We start from the raw sequence: 23658 nt of genomic DNA on the forward strand, positions 1-23658 counted from the left end.
CCTGTAGTCCCAGCTACTCGGGAGGTTGAGGCAGGAGAATGGCGTAAACCCAGGAGGCGGAGCTTGCAGTGAGCTGAGATCCGGCCATTGCACTCCAGCATGGGCGACAGAGCGAGACTCCGTCTCAAAAAAAAAAAAAAAAAAAAAAAATCATTGAAATTGAAGCAAAAAAAAAAAAAAAAAACTCATTGAAATTGAAGACAAATGAGTAAAAACTTGCTGCTTATAGATCATATGCTCTTGCATATAAAAAATTATAAACTATACTAAAACCTGTTTAATAAATACACTAGGTAATTTGGCAAAATATAAAATTAACATACAAGTTTAAGTTCCATACACTTAAGCAAATTGATTAAGAAAACAATCTTATTTATAGTAGCATTAAAATAATTTGAGACCAAATTTATACAAGGAGGTAAAAAAATCTTTACAATAAAAATATATTAATGAAATACATTAGAGAAGAGGCAAATAATTACATTGTTTTGAGAGACAGTCTCTGTCACACAGGCTGGAGTGCAGTGGTGCAATCTCAGCTCACTGTAGCCTCCACCTCCTGGGTTAAAGCAATTCTCCTGCCTCAGCCTTTTGGGTAGCTGAGATTACAGGCACCTGCCATCAGGCCAGGCTAATTTTTGTATTTTTAGTAGAGATGGGATTTCACTCTGATGGCCAGGCTGATCTCAAACTCCTGACCTCAATGATCTCCCTGCCTTGGCCTCCCAAAGTGCTGGGATTACAGGTGTGAGTCACCGTGCCTGGTCAACACAAATACATTTTAAAATACTTTATGTCTATGGACTGAAAGCATAAATACTGTTAAAGTAACATATTATCCAAAATAATCTATGGATTCAATGAACTCCCTATCAAAACTCCAGTGGCATATTTTTACAGCAATGAAAAATAAAATCCTAAAATTTATATGAAACTACAATAAACTTTGAATAGTCAAAGCGATCTTGAGGAAAAAGAACAAAGAAGGACTAAATAAAAACAAGACAAAGTGTGCAGAAAAATGAACCCAAAAAATAGAAAAGAAACCACTAATCACACACATTTCAGACATGATGTAAAAAGAGAACTTAAAAAATAACAGAGTTTCTCAAAATTTTGCAGATATTTGTGTGTCCCTAAAACAATGGAACATCAGTCAGATTGTGCAGTCTCTTATAAGCCACAAAGAGGATCCTGGCTCACAGTAAACTTGAAGGAAGATCACTGATGGGGAAGTAGAATTTTTAGAGAATTTAAGAGCATAAGAAAGAAGATGTCCCTATGTGAGAACAAGAGAAAAGAAACTGAGCTTCCCAGAAACTACTTTCTCTGGAACATAGCTTCCCAAATTCCATTTCAAGAACTGACTTTCTCTTTGACCTTTGGACCTCTCATTTGTGTCATCTGTTGTATTCGCTATCATTCTCACCTACCTGGGGGTTTGGCTACCATCTCCTGTCTCTTCCTATTCCATGGCTCTTTTCCTTGCTCCAAACAGGTTATCAGGTGAGGCTTAGAGACAGCAATACCTGTTTTATTAAAAATAAATAACATGAATCTTGCTCATCTTCTCCAATTACTGACCTACTAATGTGCTCAGTAAAGAGAATGTCATAGCATATTCTAGTAAATTAATCCCAAATTACTAATTTATAAGACATTTCTAAATAGTGAAAAAATACTTAAAATTTGTAGGTCTTTAATTTCACTACCCAGTACTACTGAATCAAAAATTGGTGGTGGCAATTAAATTTTAAGGTGTGGGCAACAACATTTTATGCCATCACATTTCTGTAATTACCACTAATCTAAAGTGAAGGATACAGATCAGCTCAGGAATGTGTAAATTTCAGGTCAAGATGAAACATAATAAAGAAATTTTCTTTCTACACGGACAAATCTCAAAGATTTTCTTGAAAACAGGGATCTGAAACTCATTTATGCAAAGCACAAATTACCACAAGTTATACAAAAACAGAGAAATAAAACCTTTAAGGCATATTAGGAATTGTGTGTTGAAGTTATCCTCACCCAGGAAGACCAGGTTTCGGTAGTTCTCAAACATCACTTTCCTGTATAAATTCCGTTGTGCAGTGTCCAGGCATTGCCACTCCTCCAGAGAGAATTCTATGGCCACATCCCTAAATGTCAATGGTCCCTGAAAAACACACACACACACATATATATTTACTAAATAACCATGGGCAGAATTTTTATTTTGGCTCAAGGCAAAGTAAGACAGTATAGAAAACTGATTCTGACTTAAAGGAGTGACTAAAATTATACAATAAAATAAATTTAAATACAGAAATATTATCTAATGTATTATTTAACTCAGATAACAGAACAGCATAAGATCCACAACATCAGTGTACATATACTTTTTTGAATGAAAAAGTATAAAAGGACATGAATACAAACGTGTAAATTTTTGAGTGGTATATTTACATCATACACGAGTTGTATATATTTTTCAGATGGAAAAGACATGTTGAGTTAGAAGGTACATCTCAAATTTTAATGTGTACAATAAACTGAAGATCTTATTATGCAGATTTTTTTTAAAGATCTGGAATAAAGTTTGAATTTCTGAATTTCCAACAAGCTCACCAGTAATGCCAATGTTTTTGGCCCAAGAATAATATTTTGTCAAACATCCACTAAGTACAAGAGCCTGCGTTGGCCAGGCACAGTGGCTCACGCCTGTAATCCCGGCACTTTGGGAGGCTGAGCCAGACAGATCACCTGAGGTCACGAGTTCGAAACCAGCCTGCCCAACATGGCGAAACCCCATCTCTACTTAAAAAAATACAAAAATTAGCCGGGCATGATGGTGTGCATCTGTAATTCCAGCTATTTGGGAGGCTGAGGCAGGAGAATCGCTTGAACCCGGGAGGCGGAGGTTGCAATGAGCTGAGATTGCACCAGTACATTCCAGCCTGGGCAACAGGGCGAGACTCCATCTAAAAAAACAAACAAACAAACAACCTGTGTTTTTTCCAGTTTTTCTGGCTTGTAAATAAAGATGAGAGCCTTCATCTTCCAAAGACATTTATGCAAATAAAACCTAAGAAAAAAAGGCAGCTGCCCAATCAAATGTGCTAATTTATGTGCATCAGCTGCATGAAGATACTTACTAATGAAGAGAAAAGTAATTAACTCTATAAAAAAAAACACTTGTCAGAGAGCTCTTTAGCCAAGTGAATCATTAACATCAACTGCACTAGGAACAAATTTTTATGATGTGCTGATGCACAAAGAACACAGCATCATTGCTAGAATACTGCTCCCGAAAAGTAAATTATAATCTAAATTTAACCATAAAGAAACATCAATTTTATGCAAAGTTCAAAATACAGATGTCTCCTATTTACTGTACTGTTAGTGATTTTAAGTAGTCTTTCTTCAGTATCCTAGAGAGCAGGAATCTCCTAAAAATTTTTTCAGAACTTCCTGGGTGATAAATGCCATTCTGTTTAAATAAGCATTTTCTTGGTCCTTTTCTGTATAGAGCTAATGGAGAACACAGGTGGATCCTCAACATTACATGTTCTTTTTCTTTACTAAGGACCCCAGCTTTTCCCCAATAGAAATCTTGAGTATCCACACATTCCCGTAATTCAACAGCTACAAAGGAAATATTTTTAATATTGCAGATTATAAATTCATAATGAGAATTCTGCATGGCACATTAGAAGCCACAATGCAGAGAATATAAAGGCGGCTCTGGTACATAGGAAAAATATTTTTCAGAGACCCTTGACTATTATAATAAATTTTTAAAGTAATTGAAACTAGCTCATTAGGCAGGAAAAGATCAAGGAGAGAAGTAAAGGTTTGCAAGTACCAAACACATGGTATTCCAGGAGGAAGAGTGGACACAGCTCTTGATCTGAGACAGGTTTAAGCAAAAAAAAGAACCAATTCTTCCTCTTTCTCCTTTTTTGGAATTCCTTCTCAGATGAGATTCTCTGGACAAATTACACTTGTATCTTGAGAACATGCCTCTAAAGGTATCAGCACCCCCTATTTACCTGCTACCACCACACCCACAGGCAGAAAAACCAAAACCTGGAGAAAAAGTCCACCCACTTCTGTCCTTTATACAAGAAGGGATTCAGGAACAATGAGACACTCCATGAAGATAAAAATATAAGTTTCTTGGCCAGGCACAGTGGCTCAGGCCAGTAATCCTAGCACACTGGGAGGCCAAGGCTGGTGGATTGCCTGAGCTCAGGAGTTCGAGACCAGCCTGGGCAACACGGTGAAACCCCATCTCTACTAAAATACAAAAAAATAAGGCGGGCATGGCAGCATGAGCCTGTAATCCCAGCTATTGAGGAGGCTGAGGCAGGAGAATTGCTAGAACCCGGAAGGCAGAGGTTGCAGTGAGCTGAGATAGTGCCAACGCACTCCAGCTTGGGCAACAGAGTGAGACTCCGTCTCTTAAATATATATATTTTCCTTTTCCTTTTCCTGTTCTCAGGTGCCCTCCCCTGGCACAGACACCACCAATTTCTGCTACAATAATGGCAATATGGGCCACACTGACCTGTCTCTATCAAACCTGAACAGAACAGGCCATGTGACCAGCCCTGAATGCAAAGGTGGAACTTAACTCTCATGAATGTTTCCTGAACCCCTCATACTTGACTCTGTCCTCATTTTAAGAGTCACATGAGGCCCTTACTTAGAACAATATGGATGCTTCCACCCAGAACAATTAACAGAACCTGTGGAAAAGGCACAAGTAAGATTTTTTAAATTAGCCATGTAATCCTAATTAGAAGCCTGGGCTGATAACCACTTAGCTAAGCATTGCCTCTCAAGCTTTAATGAGCTTATAAATCACTTGATAGTTTTGGTCCCACTCTATGTAATATGATTCTGCAGGTTTGGAAAGGGTCCATGAATGGGTGTTTTAAACAAATCCCCTGTCAATGCTGATGTTGCTCTGCCTGGGCTCATTATCAGCATTAGTTGGAGAAAGCAGGCACAGCACAGACTCCCTTAAACCCAGCACTCTCATCACAACACAAAGACAACCAATCTCCATCCTCAAGTATCATAGTCTTTGCTGGTCCTTTAAAGTTTACAGAGGAAACAAAAGGGAACAACGTTTGAATGAATCTGCATTCGGAAAACAACATGTACACATGCACTAGCGTAACGTTTATTAAGCAAGTGCTATGTCCTCAAGTGTTACAGAGCGTTGTGCTGGGAAAAATACATTATTTGATTTAATCCTCATAACACCCTGGGAGTTGGTACGAGGTGTTCAATAAATCTCAGGATAAAGAGCCCAGGATTTTTATTTCTTCTGTTTCTCTGTCATTGATTTTTTTTTGAAGATGTATAAAATAAAAGCTAAATATAGACAGATGAGAGGGATACAGAAAAGCTTAATGTAGTTTAGAAAAATTTTTTATTGTGTTTATATTTACCTTTTTGTGGCTTATGGAGCAACTACTAAATCTGCAGTAACAGAAAACAAGTTGCTACATGGAACATCTCAGCAAGTCCTGGTTTTGATAAAAAAATAAAAAATAAAAAATTAAGGCCCTAAAATAAATACTTTATTTTTCCCATTTATCTGCTTCTGAGTTTCAAAGAGTTATGTGCACCAGTTGTAAAAAGGCTGCAGGACTCACCAGCCAAAACTAATTTCTTCTAATCAGTTTGGTGAAGCAAGACTCCACAGTGGGGCCAGACCTAAATAAGGCCTCCAAAAAGAGTGAATCTTAGAACTGGGGGAGGGAGTGGACACTATGTAGAATTCTGCTCTGCTCTCTACACCACTGAGGTATTTCCAGTTCTGATTTTTTTTAGCTTACCTAAGAGAAACTTACATTATAAAGTTTGTGTAACTCTAATTTCTTTTAGCCACTGCCATGTCAATTTTATAACATATACTAATAAGTAATTTAAACAAATTCCTTAAGGTTTTCTAGGGTAATTTTATTAGAACATAAATATGTATTAACAGGAAAGTAAAAAAGAATACAAACAATAACAACTCTTCTGTTCATAAATATCCCTTCAGGTGATGACATCAGAAGTCACAACAATATAAAGCGGCCAAAGGCCAAGTTTTTTTTTTTCCCCACACATCTATACATTGTACCAACCATATAATGATTCATTCAACCATTTATCCAGTTACTAGTCTAGACTTAAAGTTCCTGCATGGTAGGAACACTGAATGCTTCAACTATTTTCTAATGGCCATATAAAATGGAAGCAATTGGTTTATCTATTTGAGTCTCCAGACCCTTTTTTTTTTTTCACCCAAGTACCAGGAAACTTGAGAAACTCTCATCTGGGTACCAACCAAGACATCTCTTGTATGAGGGGAGGAACAAATGCAGACTGACTCATTTCTCTTACACTGAGACAGAAGCATAATTAACCACTCTTGTCAGCCTGACACAGTTCTGCTCTGGACAACCTCAAATGTCTCAAAGATGCCTAGGTGATTATGAGAGTGTTCCCAATGACCCTGGGCTGATGACCCGATGATGTGCCAGGCAGGAGAGACTCAGGGTGATCCTATGTAAAAAACGAAACTAGCCGGGTGCGGTGGCTCATCATGCCTGTAATTCAAGCACTTTGGGAGGCTGAGGTGGGCGGATCACAAGGTCAGGAGTTTGAGACCAGACTGGCCAACATGGTGAAACCCCGTCTCTACTAAAAATACAGAAATTAGTGTGGCATGGTGGCATGTGCCTATAATCCCAGCTACTCGGGAGGCTGAGGGAGGAGAATCGCTTGAACCTGAGAGGCAGAGGCTACAGTGAGCTGAGATCATGCCATTGCACTCCAGCCTGGGCAATGGAGTGAGACTCCATCTCCAAAAAAAAAAAAAATGAAACTGCCCTGGTGGAGCTCCAGAATTTGGATCACCTGTCCTGATGAGCTAGCTCTTGGGTTAGAGGAAGGACAAGAATACTCTACTCCAGTACCACATTTTACAGGTAGATATAGTTGTGGTCATGGCTTTAGATACTCTGTGGCCTTGATCTCTCACTCCTAAGATGCTTGTTTACACTTACGGATTCTCCCATGGGATTCTATTTACACCTGGTGCCTCTCACAAAACTGTAGCAGGTCACTGAACAAGATTGGAAAAGCTCAAGCAGCCATACTCTCAGAAGGGAACTTTAGAATGTCTATGCTGACATCTCACAATGCAGAACATGCCTCCTGTTGGTTTTCTGTACATTCTCAATCCTAAGTCTGGCCCTGTATTGTAAATCCCAGGCAGAGGCCAAACCTTATTATGTGCAGATTCTAGGTGGGAATAACCTAGCTCTGCGTTCTTGGGTGTTACAGCAAATGGGGTACAACCAAAGGAGACTTCCCCTCACAGAGGCTGCTCCAGCACATTCTAAATGATATGTCTACCTAAAAAAAAAATTTTCTTAATTAAAAAAAAAAAAAAAAACAGACACTGGACACGGTGGCTCACATCTGTAATTCCAGCACTTTGGGAGGCCAAGGCAGGTAGATCACCTGAGGTCAGGAGTTCAAGAACAGCCTGGCCAACAAAGTGAAACCCCGTCTCTACTTAAAATGCAAAAAAAAAAAAAAAAAAATAGCTGGGCATGGTGGCACATGCCTGTAATCCCAGACACTTGTGAGGCTAAGGCAGGAGAATCAGTTGAGCCTGGGAGGCAGAGGGTGCAGTGAGCAGGGACTGCACCATTGCACTCCAGCCTGGGCAACAAGAACAAGAGTCCATCACAAAAAAAAAAAAAAAAAAACTGAGGCAACCTGAACATAAGTAGACAGTTTATTTGGGTCAAGCTTGAAGACTGTAACTTGAGAGCAAACATTCAAATTGTCAAAAATTTACACTTTGATTAGCAGCAGTTACAAGTAGATTTGTACAGGCAAAAATAGAGGGATAGAGAGTGGACTGATATAAAGTTGTTAGAAATTCTTATTTACAAAAATAAAATTGATTACTAATTGGCTATACATTGTTAAGCTATAGAGTGTGGGTTATAGTATCCAGTGTGGAATGATTAGTTTAATTTATAGCTACTTATGGCTATAGTAAGCAGTTTTAAGAGATAAATCAATAGCTAAAAGAAGCAAGAAAGACATAATTGTGGTCTCATTTAAATGTCTCTTTGAGTCTTACAAGTAAATGGACATGCATTTTTCAAGTAAAATGTTTTATTTTTTCCCAAAATCTCAAGATCCGGATTCAGAATTTGGAGTTCAGATTTAGGTCCTGAATAAATGGAGTAGTAGCTGGTGTTACCTGCAGATTTATGGACATTTTAGCAACACGAGGAAAGAGAAAGTGGAGATTCTCATTTCTACTCACTGCACACATGTTACTAAGTTTGTGAGCCTCATGGTCTCTGAATCAGTTTCAGGTCTGAAGATACAAGAGTGAAAGAGGTAAAATGGTTGATTGCTGCCCTGTGAAATTTGGTCTAACCTCTTTAAAAGTGACTATAGAAGACTACAGATTATCAAACAGGCAGAGAAACAATTCTGCCTGCATATTTAGGGGAGAGCATGCATTCTGCAGCACAACTGTGAATGGACTGGAAGCCTGAGAGGGAAAGGACCCTCTAGAGTAAAGCTTGGTTGGCACCTTATATGTTTATGTCATGTCTGGTAATTCTAGACAGTTCTTGGGAAATATAATTAAAAGACAAATTTTCTCCAGCCTTAGAGCAACTCCACAATGACTGAACAGAAATAAAACTGTTATATTACACAATTAATCCAGAATTTGACATGCATCAAGGTCAATCTGCTTAACAGATTGCAAAGACAGAAAGATGGTCACCATAATTAGCCCAAGAGTAGAAAAACTTACAGCACCATGTCATGCATAGTTCATTCTGAATTCACCTGGTAATTGGGGAGGCCATCTGTATATGTCAATTTGTTACATATAATTACAAAATAAACTTTTAAGATCTTCATGACAGAGAGTAGTTTTGCAATATAAAACCAGGTGTCTGCTGAAGGTAGGCTCTCAGTCTCCTACAGAAACATTTGAAAAGGGTGCTATCATTTTGGCTATTTACATTTTGAAGCAATGGCTCTCTACTCCCCAAGCGTTGGACTACAGAACCTCTGCGTGCCCTCTCCTGGTGGCTGGAGTTTTCTCTCGACCCCTACCCTCTGCCACTGAGGTACAACCCACAATACAGGGTGAACAGCTGGCAGGTCACATCTCACATGAACCCCAATTGCCACAGCAGCACTCCAGCACCACATCAAAGAGTGAAGCCTGAGCTGCAGGAGGAGAGCCTGCAGGCTTCCTGGGTAGGATTGCACCTTCACAATAAGGAGAAAGGGAACAGTGTTTTAGGCTCAGTTTCTATTTATAATGGTGATATGGAAAACGTTCTGCTGGATTTCCAGCATGAGTCTGGAAAAAGATAGCTCCAGGAGTTCCACTGTGACAGCTCACCTCATTCATGGACACTGTGAAATGCTAAAATGGCTTCTAAAACAGACACTCAAAAGCACTGGAGAGAAAAACAGCTCTCAGTCTCAGCAAGATTATATTGAGAGAAAAAATAAGTTAAATGTATCTTGAGAAAACACTCAGATTACATGTAAGATTGATGAAGTCAGCCAGAAAATATTTCCCTATAAAATATTTATCTCTAAATACCCAAATTACACAGCTACTCTCAGCATGAGAAACATGAGCATTATGAAGAAGGGAGCATATTCTCAGTAGAATTCTATGAGATTCCTCCATCTCTGCTGCTCTCTCATCTTTTAGCCATTGAAAGGGGGATTCTATTGGAATACATCTGACTACATCCACCAGCACTTTTTTTTTCTGAGATGGAGTCTCATTCTGTCACTCAGGCTAGAGTGCAGTGGCATGATCTCAGCGCACTGCAACCTCCGCCTCCCAGGTTAAAGCAATTCTACTGCCTCAGCCTCCATAGTAGCTGGAATTACAGGCACCTGCCGCCACACCTGGCTAATTTTTGTATTTTTAGTAGAGACAGGATTTCACTATGTTGGCCATTCTGGTCTCGAACTCCTGACCATAAATTATCCACCCGTGTTGGCCTCCCTAAGTGCTGTGATTACAGGCATGAGCCACTGTGCCCGGTCACCACCAGCACTTTTTGATGAAAAATTAGAATCTGATTTTGTTTATATAGTGGAATATATTTGAGCTTGCAACACAGCTAAGAGGAGAGCTATTATAGTTTTTTGGTGGTCAGATCGTTTGTGTTTATTTGTTCTTTAATAGCAGCATTCTAACTTACTGAAATGAAAGACACAAAAATGGCCGGGCACGGTGGCTCACACCTATAATCCCAGCACTTTGGGAGGCTGAGGCGGGTGGATCACCTGAGGTCAGGAGTTCAAGACCTGCCTGACCAACATGGAGAAACCCCGTCTCTACTAAAAATACAAAATTAGCCAGGCATGGTGGCACATGCCTGTAATCCCAGCTACTCAGGAGGCTGAGGCAGGAGAATCGCTTGAACCCAGGAGGAGGAGGTGTGGTGAGCTGAGATCGCACCATTGCACTCCAGCCTGGGCAAAAAGAGCAAAACTCTGTCTCAAAAAAAAAAAAAAGGACATTAAAATCATGCTTACTTATCGTTATCCCTACTGGATAAGTAATAAGTATATAAGACTAACATCTACTGTAATAATATGATACTAAATTTTATTTGGATGTTAGAGATAAGTATCTAAATATAAATAATTTTAATGTACTGGTCATGATGTAAGATTTGTGAAAATTTTCTTTAACCATAATTCAGTTAAAACACTTTTTATTTAAAAAGTAGAAATAATAATATTAAAATGACTAAGGGTTTCATTCAAAGTAAATATTGTGGCCTTATATTTATATTATTGTAGAAAATACTCTTTAATTTATATTAATGTTGACCAGACATGGTGGCTCACGCCAGTAATCCCAGCACTTTGGGAGGTCGAGACGGGCAGATCACCTGAGGTCAGGAGTTCGAGACCAGCCTGGCCAACATGGCAAAATCCTGTCTCTACTAAAAATACAAAAATTAGCCAGGCGTGGTAGCCCATGCTGGTAGTCCCAGCTACTCGGGAGGATGAGGCGGGAGGATGAGGCAGGAGAACTGCTTGAACCTGGGAGATGGAGTTGCAGTGAGCTGAGATTGCCACTGCACTCCAACCTGGGCGACAAAGTAACACTCTATCTCAAAAAACAAAAAAGTATATGATTGTAGGCCATCTACAAATGCTTCACTTGACAATGCTAATTGTTCTGAAGTAATAAATAGAAACCAAGGCTCAATTCCAACTCCACTGTTATATACTGAACCGTTTATTTAGCTACACCTAGGTTAATATGATTTATATGATTTACATATATTTCAATAAAGCAGAGTAAAAAAGTACATATAATCCAAATGCTTTAAGAAAAGAGAGATGAGGATAATAGCCTTCCTTATTTTCAGGTAGGAAAATAAAGCCTCTTATTTTTATTTTCTCCTGTAACAGCCAAGTCTTTAGACATGCTCTTGAACATCTGAATTTCAGTAGACACTGGATTCAGGCATCTAAGGAGTGGCCCTGGGCACACTGTGTGCACTTGAAAGTTTACAGAGAGAAAAAGCAGAATACAGAAAGGTGTCATAAAAAAAGTCTATGGATGCCCATGAATAAAGCAAGTTCTCAGAGACCTATGAAGAGACTTAGATTCTGACACAATAATAGTGGGAGACTACAACACCCCACAGACACTCTGAGATTCTTAGGGCAGAAACTTTACAAAGATCTCAGGACCTAAACGCAACACTTGGACAAATAGTCCTATAGAACTCTTAATCTAAAAACAACATACTATACATTCTTCTCATTACCATGTGACACATACTCTAACATTGACCACGCAATCAGAAATAAAACAGCCCTCAGCAAATTCCAAAATTACACCAACCACACACACAGAGCACAGCTTGATAAAAATATAATTCAGTACAAAAAAAAAAAAACACTTGAAATGATACAAGTACATGGAAATTATGCCACCTGAGCCTGAATGATTTTTGAGTAAATAATGAAATTAAAGCAGAAATCAAGTTCATTGCAAAAAATGAGAACAAAGATACAACATACCAGAATCTCTGCAACACAGCTAAGGCAGTGTTAAGGAGAAATTTATAGCACTAAAAGCTCGCACCCAAAAGTTAGAAAGATCTCAATTTAACAACCTAACACCATGAATAAAAGGAGAGAAAGCAAGACCAAACCAACCCCTAAGCTAGAAGACAAGAAATAACCAAAATCAGATCTGAACTGAAAATTTAAACAGAAAAAAATATACAAGACCACAAAATCCAGGAATTAAACCTTTGTAAAAAATAAATAAATAAATAAGATAAACCACTAGCTGCAATAATAAAGAAATAAGGTCCAAATAAACATAGTTAGAAATGACAAAAAAAGACACTACCACTGACCCCACAGAAATACAAATAACTATTGAAGTCTACTATGAACACTTCTATAAACATGAACTAGAAAATCTATGCACACAAACTAGAAAGTAGAAGTTTCAGCATACGAAATAAGTGTACAAAAATCGGTAACATCCCTGAACATCAACAACATTCAACCAAAGGCCAAATTAAAAAAAAATCCCATTCATAATAACCACAAAAAAAATAAAATGTTTAGGAATACAGCTAATCAGGAAGGTGAAAAATCTCTATGACAAAAATTACAAAATGCTTCTTAAAGAAGTCAGAGATGACACAAGCCAATGGGCAGCCATTTAATGCTCATGGATAGAAAAAATTGATATCATTAAAATAGCCATGCCGGGCGCGGTGGCTCAAGCCTGTAATCCCAGCACTTTGGGAGGCCGAGACGGGCGGATCACAAGGTCAGGAGATCGAGACCATCCTGGCCAACACAATGAAACCCCGTCTCTACTAAAAAATACAAAAAACTAGCCGGGCGAGGTGGCGGGCACCTGTAGTCCCAGCTACTCGGGAGGCTGAGGCAGGAGAATGGCGTAAACCCGGGAGGCAGAGCTTGCAGTGAGCTGAGATCCGGCCACTGCACTCCAGCCTGGGCGATAGAGCGAGACTCCGTCTCAAAAACAAAACAAACAAAAAAAAATAGCCATACAGCCAAATGAAATTTACAGAATTAATGCTATTTCTATCAAACTACCAAAAACATTCTTCATGGAACTAAAAAAAAAAAAAGTACTTTAAAATTTATATGAAACCGAAAAAAAAAAAAAACAAAAAAAACCCTGAATAGCCAAGGCAATTACAAGCAAAAAGAACAGAGCAGGTGGCATTACATTACCCGACTTCAAACTATACAACAGAGGTACAGTAACCAAAGCAGCATGATACTGGTACACAGACTCATAGAACAAAATAGAACAGAGAGCCCAGAAATAATGCCACACACCTACAACCATCTGATCTTCTACAAATCTCACAAGAGCAATGCAGGAAGAATTCCCTATTTAATAAATGGTGCTGGAAAAACCAGCTAGCACTATGTAAAAGACTGAAACTAGATGCCTTCCTTACACCATATAAAAAAAAAAAAATCAATTCCAGGTGATTAAAGACCTAAATGTAGAATATAAAATGGTAAAAAAAATTCTGAAAGAAAAATCTAAAAAATACCTATGTCAACTGGATCAAGAAAATATTATTGACATAGGAACTGACAAAGAGTTTATGATGAAGATACCAAAAGCAATTCCAACAAAAGCAAAACTTAGTAAGACCTAAAGAAACTAAAGAGCTTCTTCACAGCAAAGCAAACTATCAATGGAGTAAAAAACCTACCTACACAATAAAAAGAAAATATTTGCAAAATATGCTTCTGACAAAGGTCTACTACTCAAAATTTGTAAGGAATTTTAAAAATTTTACCATAAGGCAGGCCGGGCACGGTGGCTCACATCTGTAATCCCAGAACTTTGGGAGGCCAAGGTGGGCGGATCACGAGATCAGGAGACCGAGACCATCCTGGCAAACACGGTGAAACCCTGTCTCTACTAAAAATACAAAAATTGGCCGGGCGCGGTGGCTGGAGCCTGTAGTCCCAGCTACTCGGGAGGCTGAGGAAGGAGAATGGCGTGAACCCAGGAGACGGAACTTGCAGTGAGCCGAGATTGTGCCACTGCACTCCAGTCTGGGCGACAGAGCGAGACTCCGTCTCAAAAAAAAAAAAATACAAAAATTGTCTGGGTGCGGTGGCTCATGCCTGTAATCCCAGCACTTTGGGAGGCCGAGGCGGGCAGATCACGAGGTCAGGAGTTCAAGACCAGCCTGGCCAACATGGTGAAACTCCGTCTCTACTAAAAATACAAAAATTAGCCAGGCATGGTGGCACATGCCTGTAATCCCAGCTACTTGGGAGGCTGAGGCAGGAGAATCACTTCCAACCCAGGAGATGGAGGTTGCAGTGAGCCAAGACCGCGCCACTGCACTCCAGGCTGGGTGATAGAGCAAGACTCAGCCTCAAAAAAAAAAAGAAAAAAGAAAAATTTACCCCAAGGCCGGGCATGGTGGTTCATGCCTGTAATCCCAGCACTTTGGGAGGCCGAGGCAGGCAGATCACTTGAGGTCAGGAGTTTGAGACCAGCCTGGCCAACATGGTGAAACCCATCTGTACTAAGAATACAAAAATTAGCCGGCCATGGTTGCATGCACCTGTAGTACAGGAGGCTGAGGCAGGAGAATTGCTTAAACCCAGGAGGCGGAGGACAAGAAGAGGAAAAACAGACACAGGCCAAGTTGAGGGTGGTGGGTGGGAGGATAGAAAGGACTAGAAAAAACACCTGTTTATGCTATGCATAGTACCTCAGTAACAAAATAATCTACACCAAACCCCCATGCCACAATTTTGCTTATATAACTACTCGCACGTTTACCCCAACCCTGAAACAAAAATAAAAGTTAAAAGGAATAAAATCCATGGGTGGGGGAGAGTGCAATGTAGGTGGAAGGACTGGTCTGTCCTACAGATAGTGGCCCACGTGGGGCTGTACTCGTTTATTTCTGTGTCTGGGCAGGCAGATGAGATTATGAACAGGTGGTACAGAACCGTTGGTTGTGGAGGAAGCAGGTTGCTGCTGCAGATTCAGTGTCTGGGGGTGGGGATATGCAGGAGACTGTAAACACTTTTGTGGATTTTTGGCAAAAAAAACACTAGGATTAAAAATGCTGTTGTGAAATTCCTCATGGTGGTGCCTAGTCCTGGGAGGAGTGTGGACACATCAATTTCTAGTGGGTATGTTTGTGAGTGGGTAGGAATCCTGGGGTGGCAGCTGTGGGAAAAGGGAGCCTGTTATCACAGCTAATTTCCTCTAAGTTTTCAGTCCTCTCTCACCCTGGGAAGAGACCTGGAATTCCAGGACAATGGCGTAGTGTGACAGCCTATGTACAGGAGAGCAGAGCTTCTCATTTCCAGACACCCAGAATTCCATTCTATGCCAGGCCTCTGTGATATTTTCCTTCTGGCACCAAATCTGTATTTGCTGAACACAAAGCAATTCTCCAACACCAACTAATTGTCTAACATTTGAATTTTGACACCATCCAGAGTCAGCACAGACCCTGATTCAGGGCTCAGTCTCACAATACTATCCTCACTCCAGAGGCCAGTCACAAACCTCATTATGCTTCTGACCTACTGTTTAAAAATTGGAAACTCTTATAAACTCCCTCCAATTACATAATTTGATAGAGCTACTCACAAAACTAAACAAAACACTGTAGTTATGTTGACCAGTTTATTATAAAAGATACCAAAAGGCCCAAAAAAGTCAACGGAAAAAGGTACAGGACGACAAAGAATACAGGTGGGGAAGGATGAAGCACATAGATAATCCTGGTAAAAAGTTGTGATTAATAAAATTCTTTATCCTTTGAGTTCTCCAGGGACAGTTTATGAAAAGAAACACCCTTCCCATTACGACTTAGATGGTGGGTGCTCTCTTTTCTTACCTGACACGTAGCCAGAAGCAGACTCTGCACATTATTTTCGTTATAAAAAATTAGCTGAATTTGCCTTCAGTTTTCAAAATAAAATACTTTTTAATCAAACTTAAGTTTCTCTCCTTCCCACAGGCTCCTGAACATTGAGCTACCTTCAGTCTGAGCCAACACAGAACCCCATTTTATGTCCCTCCTAAGAACATGCTGACTTCAGGGTAAAATAATTCTCTCATCTAGAACTGAATTTTTTGTCCTTCAATTTGCCATTCCCCTCCCACCTTGTTTTTAATCTAGTTTCCTCCTCCCTATGAAAGAAAGCCCTTGTCCTGAGGCCCTGGAAGGTAACGGGGGCTGCTGCTGAAGTGGCTGGAGTGGTCACTTCCGGATGGAGCCTCCACTTGCTGCTTCTTGAGTTCCACCCAGCTTCCACACTTAGACGCTGACGACTCAGAATGAAGGGGCTTTAGTGAGCGTCTCTAGTGCTGCATTGTTCAACAGTAGCCCTAGTTTCATGTGGCTGTTTAAATGTGCATTTGTTAAATAAATTCAATTTCCCATAAATCTAATTTAAATCAGTTCCCTAGTTGCACTAGCTACATTCAAGTGCGGGTCAGTAGCCAAAAGTAACTTTATTGGACAGTGCAGACACAGAACATTGCCATTATCACAGAAAGTCCTACAGGACAGTGCTATGTAGACACTATTTCCAGCCCCAGGCAGTGGGTCAAATCCTTGACCTAAGCCTGGATCTCTCCAGCTTTCTCCCTGCTCCCTATACCCAGCAGCCTCTGGCTGGGGCCTGCTTCCCCACAGAAAACAGTTCTGCCACCTGCACCATTCTCCTGACACACTCCCTCATCTCAGTGACTGTTTCATTCAGCAGTTATTCACTGGGCATCTCCTATGTGCCAAAAAGTACACTAGAGCTACAGTGATAAACCAGACAGAGCTCCCAACCTAAAGAAGCATATGTTCCAGAGAGAGGAGACAACAAAGCTTGGATAATTACAAGGAAACAAAACATGGTAGTAACATGCAAAGTGGCGGTGATTTGGTTGAGTGGTCAGGGAAGCCCTGCCTGAGAAGGGGACATTTCAGCTGATTTCTAAGTGGGAAGAAAATCTGGGAATGCACATTCCAGGTAAAAGGAACACCCAGTAGAAAGGCTCTAAGGCGGGAATGAGCTTGTCAAGTTTGAAGAAAAAAAGACCATTGTGGCAGGGGCTTAGCAGGTGGAGGGAGAGGGTTGGGAAATGAATTTGGACAGAGAGGCAGGAACCAGACTGTGTGGGTACTGGAGGCTGGGGCCAGCAGGCAGGTTAATTGTATTCTTAAATCAGTAGGATGGTTTCCAGGAAGGAATTGACATGATCTTGTGCAAGGATGCCAGCCCATATCAAACTGGAATTTTCTGCCTCCCCCACCAAACATTGGCTTCCCAGGGCTGCAGGTCTCTGTGACCTCTCTTCGCGAAGCCCGTGTGACATGCAGCAGAGAAGCAGGGACTAAGTCAGTCATGCCAGGATACAATAAAACCTCAGGGTCTCTAAAAGGCTCAGAAGCATGAGAGCACAGAGCCTGGAAAACAAAAGACTTTTGAGAACTTGAGCCACATTTAAATGATGCAGTAGTTTTGGTGTCTGCGGAAAAATCAGTGGACACCTTGCCTGCCTGTCTTTTTGATTAAACACATTATGTATCAAGCTGAATGAAAAAACAAAAGTACTTTTGCAACCTGAGATGGATCAAAGTGAGCAAGCATGCCCACTCTAACACCAGCCCCTGTCACGCCATGAGTCAGATTCCAGCCTATGCTGAGGTCCCAAGGGAGTGGGGTGGATGGGTGGCAGATAGCTGAAAGAACAGACAGGGGGCCATAGGCAGATGAAATATGGTTTTATTCAGCAGCTCTCTTACACTGTCTCTGCCTGCTCGGGCTCTGGGACTCCTGCCACTCCCATGCCTGCAGCTGCGTTCCCTGGCCTGCAAGGCTGGCTCTCCCCTACAGGGTCAAAAACTTCACTCTCTCTCTTTGGACGCCAGGCGTATGCACAGTATCACCAGGGCAGTTATACCTTTTACAAACAACAGTGGCTCTGAGTCAGGTGATGAACCTTCCCATGTTATGGCTACATAACTATGACTATATAATAAGTCCTCCCTGGCTGGGCACAGTGGCTCAAGTCCGTAATCCCAGCACTTTGGGAGGCCAAGGTGGGTGGATCACTTGAGGTCAGAAGTTTGAGATCAGCCTGGACAACATGGTGAAACCCCGCCTCTACCAGAAATATAAAAAATTAGCCAGGTGTGGTAGTGGGCGCCTGTAATCCCAGCTACTCACGAGGCTGAGGCAGAATTGCTTGAACCCAGGAAGTGGAGGTTGCAGTGAGCTGAGATTGCACCACTGCATTCCAGCCTGGGCGACAGGGCAAGACTCTGTCTCAAAAACAACAACAAAAATCTAAACAAACAAAAAAACCAAGTGGATTTATATGCCTGTGCTCCAAACTTGCTGAGTCACCAAACTTGCTGAGTCACTCTGGCCCGGATGTCTGCCTCGGCCTATTCCCGACCAAAGCACATCCATGTACCTTATAGCCCCTCAAATGAATAAAGCCTTTTCTAGAAGTTGCCAACTCCCTAATGAAAACTTTGCCCTTGACTTTGGTAACATCAAAAATTGCAGATACATGTGGAAGGAAAATAAACTCTTGGGACGCTGAACTCACTATGCCAAAAGTTAAGCTGGGGACTGGGTCATGCAAAGATTGGCTTCCTTTTATTCCCAAACAGATAGCTGTAATTTCACATGCTTACTTTATCTTGTATAAAATGTAGATTTACTGAGGGAGATAGAGAGAGGGGAATGCATGATTGATTTCCCCCGAACCCTTTCTTTCCACATGTAAAATATAGATTCACTGAGTGCTAATCAGAGCCTCACGGCCCTCCCACTTGCTCTTTCCTCTTTAAATACTGAAGTTCCCAAAACACTCTTTGGAAAAAGCACAGGACACAGATCCTATTGTGACTTGTGTCTCTTTCTCCCCAGTGTGTCCTCAACATTACCAAAATAAATCTCAAAATTGACTGAAAAAAAAAAAAAGAAAAAAGAAAGAAAGCTCTAGTCTGCCTAAAATTTGCAATCTTTAAAGATTTATATAGTTGATGCTTCCTCCTTTGGAATTCTAAATTTTTTTTACATAAATCTGTGTTTTATTTTACAAAGTCCAGAAACTGCCTCAAAAAAACAACTTCATCTTCAGTAAGACCCTCCCAATCCCCTTTCATCTTAACCTTAACTGCATCTGCCTGTGGGTCCCCAGCTTTCCAGGGCTCTGTAGCTTTTCTCAGTATAAAGGCTTCTTCCATGGCTGGGGTGAGCAGCCTGAGACATCTGCAGGGGAGGCTCCCCAAAAAGAGCTGGGCCTTTTGCAGGGTCAATATTAGCCTTAGCTTGCAGTCAATGGGCTCAAGCTTTAATTTTCATGTCTGAGTTATTCATTTCGCTTTTGAAACTAACAGTTTGAACATTCAGCAAAATTACTTGAACACAGTGCTCAAGTAAGGGAAGGAATTTTTTTTTTTTCTTTTTTGAGACGAATTCTCACACTCTCACCCAGGCTGGAGTGCAGTAGCGAGATCTCGGCTCACTGAAACCTCCACCTCCTGGGTTCAAGCAATCTCCCTGCTTCAGCCTCCCTAGTAGCTGGGATTACAGGCGCCTGCCACCACACCCAGCTAATTTTTGTATTTTTTTCTTTTTCTTTTTTTTTTTTTTTTTTTTGAGACAGAGTCTCACTCTGTCCCCCAGGCTGAAGTGCAGTGGCACAATCTCGGCTCACTGCAAGCTCCACCTCACGGGTTCACACCATTCTACCTCAGCTTCCCCAGTAGCCGGGACTACAGGCGCCTGCCACCACGCCCGGCTAATTTTTTTGTTTTTTTTTTTAGTAGAGACGGGGTTTCACCATGTTGGCCAGGATGGTCTTGATCTCCTGACCTCATGATCTGCCCGCCTCAGTGTCCCAAAGTGCTGGGATTACAGGTGTGAGCCACCGCGCCTGGCCAATTTTTGTATTTTTTAGTAGAGACAGGGTTTCGCCATGTTGGCCAGGATGGTCTTGAACTCCTGACCTCAGGTGATCCGCCCACCTCAGCCTCCCAAAGTGCTGGGATTACAGGCTTGAGCCACTGTGCCTGGTCAGGGAGGACTTTTTTGAAGATGCTTACATTTTACATCTCAATAGGAAAAGCAAAAGTATTCCTTTTAGATAATAAATGTATTATTTTATTATTTCCATTAAAAATTATGTAGTAAACAATTAGTCAGATGGAAACACTTCTGGGAGGTACCAAGTTTTATCTCATAAAATTTAGCATGAAACTCAGAAATCAAGATAACAGGGTATAGACTAGAAATATTCAATGTCACAAATTCACCTTGCAAAAAGAGGCACTAATGTTTGCAAGAATCTATGTGCCTTCACCAAATATCTTCCACATTTTCTGGTGGAAATGTATACATTGTCTTTTCTTTTTTTTTTTGAGATGAAGTTTCGCTCTTTCGCCCAGGCTGAAGTGCAGTGGTGCAATCTCAGCTCACTGCAACCTCTGCCCCCCAGGTTCAAGCAATTCTCCTGCCTCAGCCTCCCAAGTAGCTGGGATTACAAGCATGTGCCACCACGCTCGGCTAATTTTTGTATTTTTAGTAGAGACAAGGCTTCACCATGTTGTCCAGGCTGGCCTCGAACTCCTGACCTCAAGTGCTCCACCTCCCGCTTGGCATCCCAAACAGCTAGGATTACAGGCATAAGCCACTGCACCCGGCCGGAAATGTATTCATTTTCTAAAGCCAAAATGGAAGAGAGATGTTCTCTATTTTTTTCCCTAGATAGCTAGCATTCTAAAAGTTAAGGCTTGGAATTCTGTTTGAAATTACCCAGCTAGGCTGGGTGCGGCACGCCTGTGAACCCAACATTTTGGGAGGCCAAGGCGGTAGAGCACCTGAGATTAGGAGTTTGAGACCAGACGGGCCAACATGGTGAAACCCCCCATCTCTACTAAAAATACGAAAATTAGCTGAGCGTGGTGGCTAGCGCCTGTAGCCTCAGCTACTCAGGAGGCTGAGGGAGGAGAATCGCTTGAACCTGAGAGACAGAGGTTGTAGTGAGCCAAGATCGTGCAACTGCACTCCAGCCTGAGTGACAGAATGTCTCCAAAAAAAAAAAAAAAAAAAGAAAGAAATTACCCAGCCATAAAAAGAACTACCTGTGACAATTACTAAACTCGGTCTGGAAAACAAAATAGTACATTAGAATTTTTAACAAATGGAATATACGTAGATATTAATTTTTTTCTGCAACTCACCTCTTCTATATCATTTGTAAATATTTTCTTACCTTTTAATTTCCTCTACAAATGTTTCACTATTTGTCTTTCACTCTTTTTTCATCATTTTTTTCACTACTTTTCCTGCCGCTTAGAGAATCTCAAAGGCAGAAATTATTTCTACGTTTTCCCCTTAATACCAGCATCTGATTGACCAGCAATGTGTCCCAAAGAAACGGAAGCTGAGTTGGGTGAAGACAATCGGAATGTCTCAAGGGGTCAGCTTTTCCAAGGAAGTGTACACCAGGAGATTTCTCTCAGCCCCAGGGCATCCACCTGCTCCCTCCAGAGGCTACACTTTGTTTGTACCTCAGGCAGTCCTACGAGAGAAAATGAGCCAGGAGCTGATATTCATTAAGCACTCTGGCAGACATAGCCACAGTGGGTATCATGGTTTATTCCCAGACAGTACTGAAACCTAGGACCAGGAAAAATCTGAAAGGTGGCCGAGGACACATCACCCCATAAAGTTTCCAAAGGAAAACCCTGACCCCCCAAAATTCTGATAAGATCTCTGTGACTAGGGAAGATAAAAGGAAAAGAGGCACAGAGATTTTTTACGATAGTGTCCGGGGATTACTCTTTGCTTTCTTCTTATAGAAAATTTTTACAAACAGAAAACAAACCTTTTAAAAAGTATCATCCAATGATTTCTCAAAAAATGATTAATTAAAATACAGTATCAAAAATGTACACTAGGGCCGGGCGCGGTGGCCGACGCCTGTAATCCCAGCACTTTGGGAGGACGAAGCGGGTGGATCACGAGGTCAGGAGATGGAGACCATCCTGGCTAACACGGTGAAACCCCGTCTCTACTAAAAAAATACAAAAAACTAGCCGGGCGTGGTGGCGGGCGCCTGCAGTCCCAGCTACTCGGGAGGCTGAGGCAGGAGAATGGCGTGAACCTGGGTGGCGGAGTTTGCAGTGAGCCGAGATCGCGCCACTGCATTCCAGCCTGGGCGACAGAGAGAGACTCCACCTCAAAAAAAAAAAAAAAAAAAAAAAACTCTAACTCAAATACATTGTTTTTTGGTAAATTACTACATTGGGGGAAATAAAATTTACGCTTAACCAACTATAAACTGCCAAGTACCCTCCGATTAACAAGAAAATTTCCACCTTGATCTTACAAATTAAGAAGCTATGTAACTGTACCTAACCGATTATTTAATTTGGTTTTATTCATCATATACCACTTAAAAGTCTTTCCTTCAAGCCCCTCCCAGGGACCACAAATTACAAATCATAGCTGGGCGCTCTACGATTTTTGAACCACTCTTCTATTGGATTTTTAAATATTTTTGCGGTGACTTCCATGAATTTTCAATAGAAAAAAGGAGGGACTGGGACCCCACGGACCAAAGCTCTTCCCATTCATGAACCCGATACTGAGAGTTATCAGGCAGAGATGCGGCACTGCGGCTGCAGAGCTGCCCAGCGAGGGCTCCAGGCCAAGGCACAGTCACTGCACAGGGAGGAGACAGGACGCCCGCGGTCCGGCTGTCAGCCCAGCCGCCATCTTATGGCTGAAGGGGACCGAGGGCCGAGCTGCGCCAAAGACAACTCGGTCCGCGGATTTTGGAGCCCAGTGCTGGGAGGCTGGAGTCCTGCCACAGTCACTGCCGACCGGTTCCAACCAGCCCCTCCCCCTCTCAAGGGATGTCGGACCCGGCACTCTCACCATTTCTAGGCTTCCAGGTGGTCCTGGCATCTTAGCTGCGCATCTCCCAATACCTGCAGGTAACCGAGCCACAGAGGCTGGGCCTCTACGAGCAGAAGACACAGAGCAGTGAAGACTAGACGTGGAGCTCCTGCGGCAGCTAGAGACAAAGGCCCCGCCAAATCCCGGAAGCCGTCCTGTCCGCTCCAGCTGCGTGCCTGATTGGACGGGTCCCATTCCAGCGTCCCTGATTGGATAATGTTTAGGGCCCCACCCCCCTAATGCCCTGAGTGACAGAATATGTGCTCAGCTGCTGGGCTGAACGAAGAAAGAGTGAAATTCAAGCTGCAGCATTCTCATGCAGGGCTTCCTCCCTGAGCGGAGCCAGGCCCACCCCAGAGGGTATTTGCATATAACCTTGCGTATAAGGTCGTTTGCCTTTATAAATAATATATTATGTGGCTATTCACACATGAAAATAATGCAATAACAATTGTTTAAAATTTTCCAATTTTATGAGCTCCCTGGCTTTGAGCGGGTAGCCTGACATTTTTTTAAAAAAGGCAATCCTCTGAAATTGAATGTGAGCCGCATGTGAATTCTAAATTTTCTAGAAGGAAAATTTTAAAAAGAAAAAAT

General features: G+C 41.5%; 1 protein-coding gene across 1 annotated transcript in view; it reads right to left on the reverse strand.

Moving 5' to 3' along the window:
• LOC111529411 (zinc finger protein 680) overlaps positions 1–23245 on the reverse strand; it is a 47984-nt gene extending 24739 nt beyond the window's left edge. Inside the window, exons 1-3 of the mRNA XM_023196311.1 lie at positions 23041–23245; positions 2032–2158; positions 1434–1529 (exon numbers count right to left, since the gene is read on the reverse strand). Of these exons, the coding sequence (XP_023052079.1) occupies positions 1434–1529; positions 2032–2158; positions 23041–23070 (253 nt within the window). The 5' untranslated portion in view covers positions 23071–23245. The remainder of the gene's footprint in view (positions 1–1433; positions 1530–2031; positions 2159–23040) is intronic.
• Between the last annotated feature and the right edge of the window lie 413 nt (positions 23246–23658).

Source organism: Piliocolobus tephrosceles, chromosome 8, assembly GCF_002776525.5.
Source record: "Piliocolobus tephrosceles isolate RC106 chromosome 8, ASM277652v3, whole genome shotgun sequence".
Taxonomy (NCBI): domain Eukaryota; kingdom Metazoa; phylum Chordata; class Mammalia; order Primates; family Cercopithecidae; genus Piliocolobus; species Piliocolobus tephrosceles.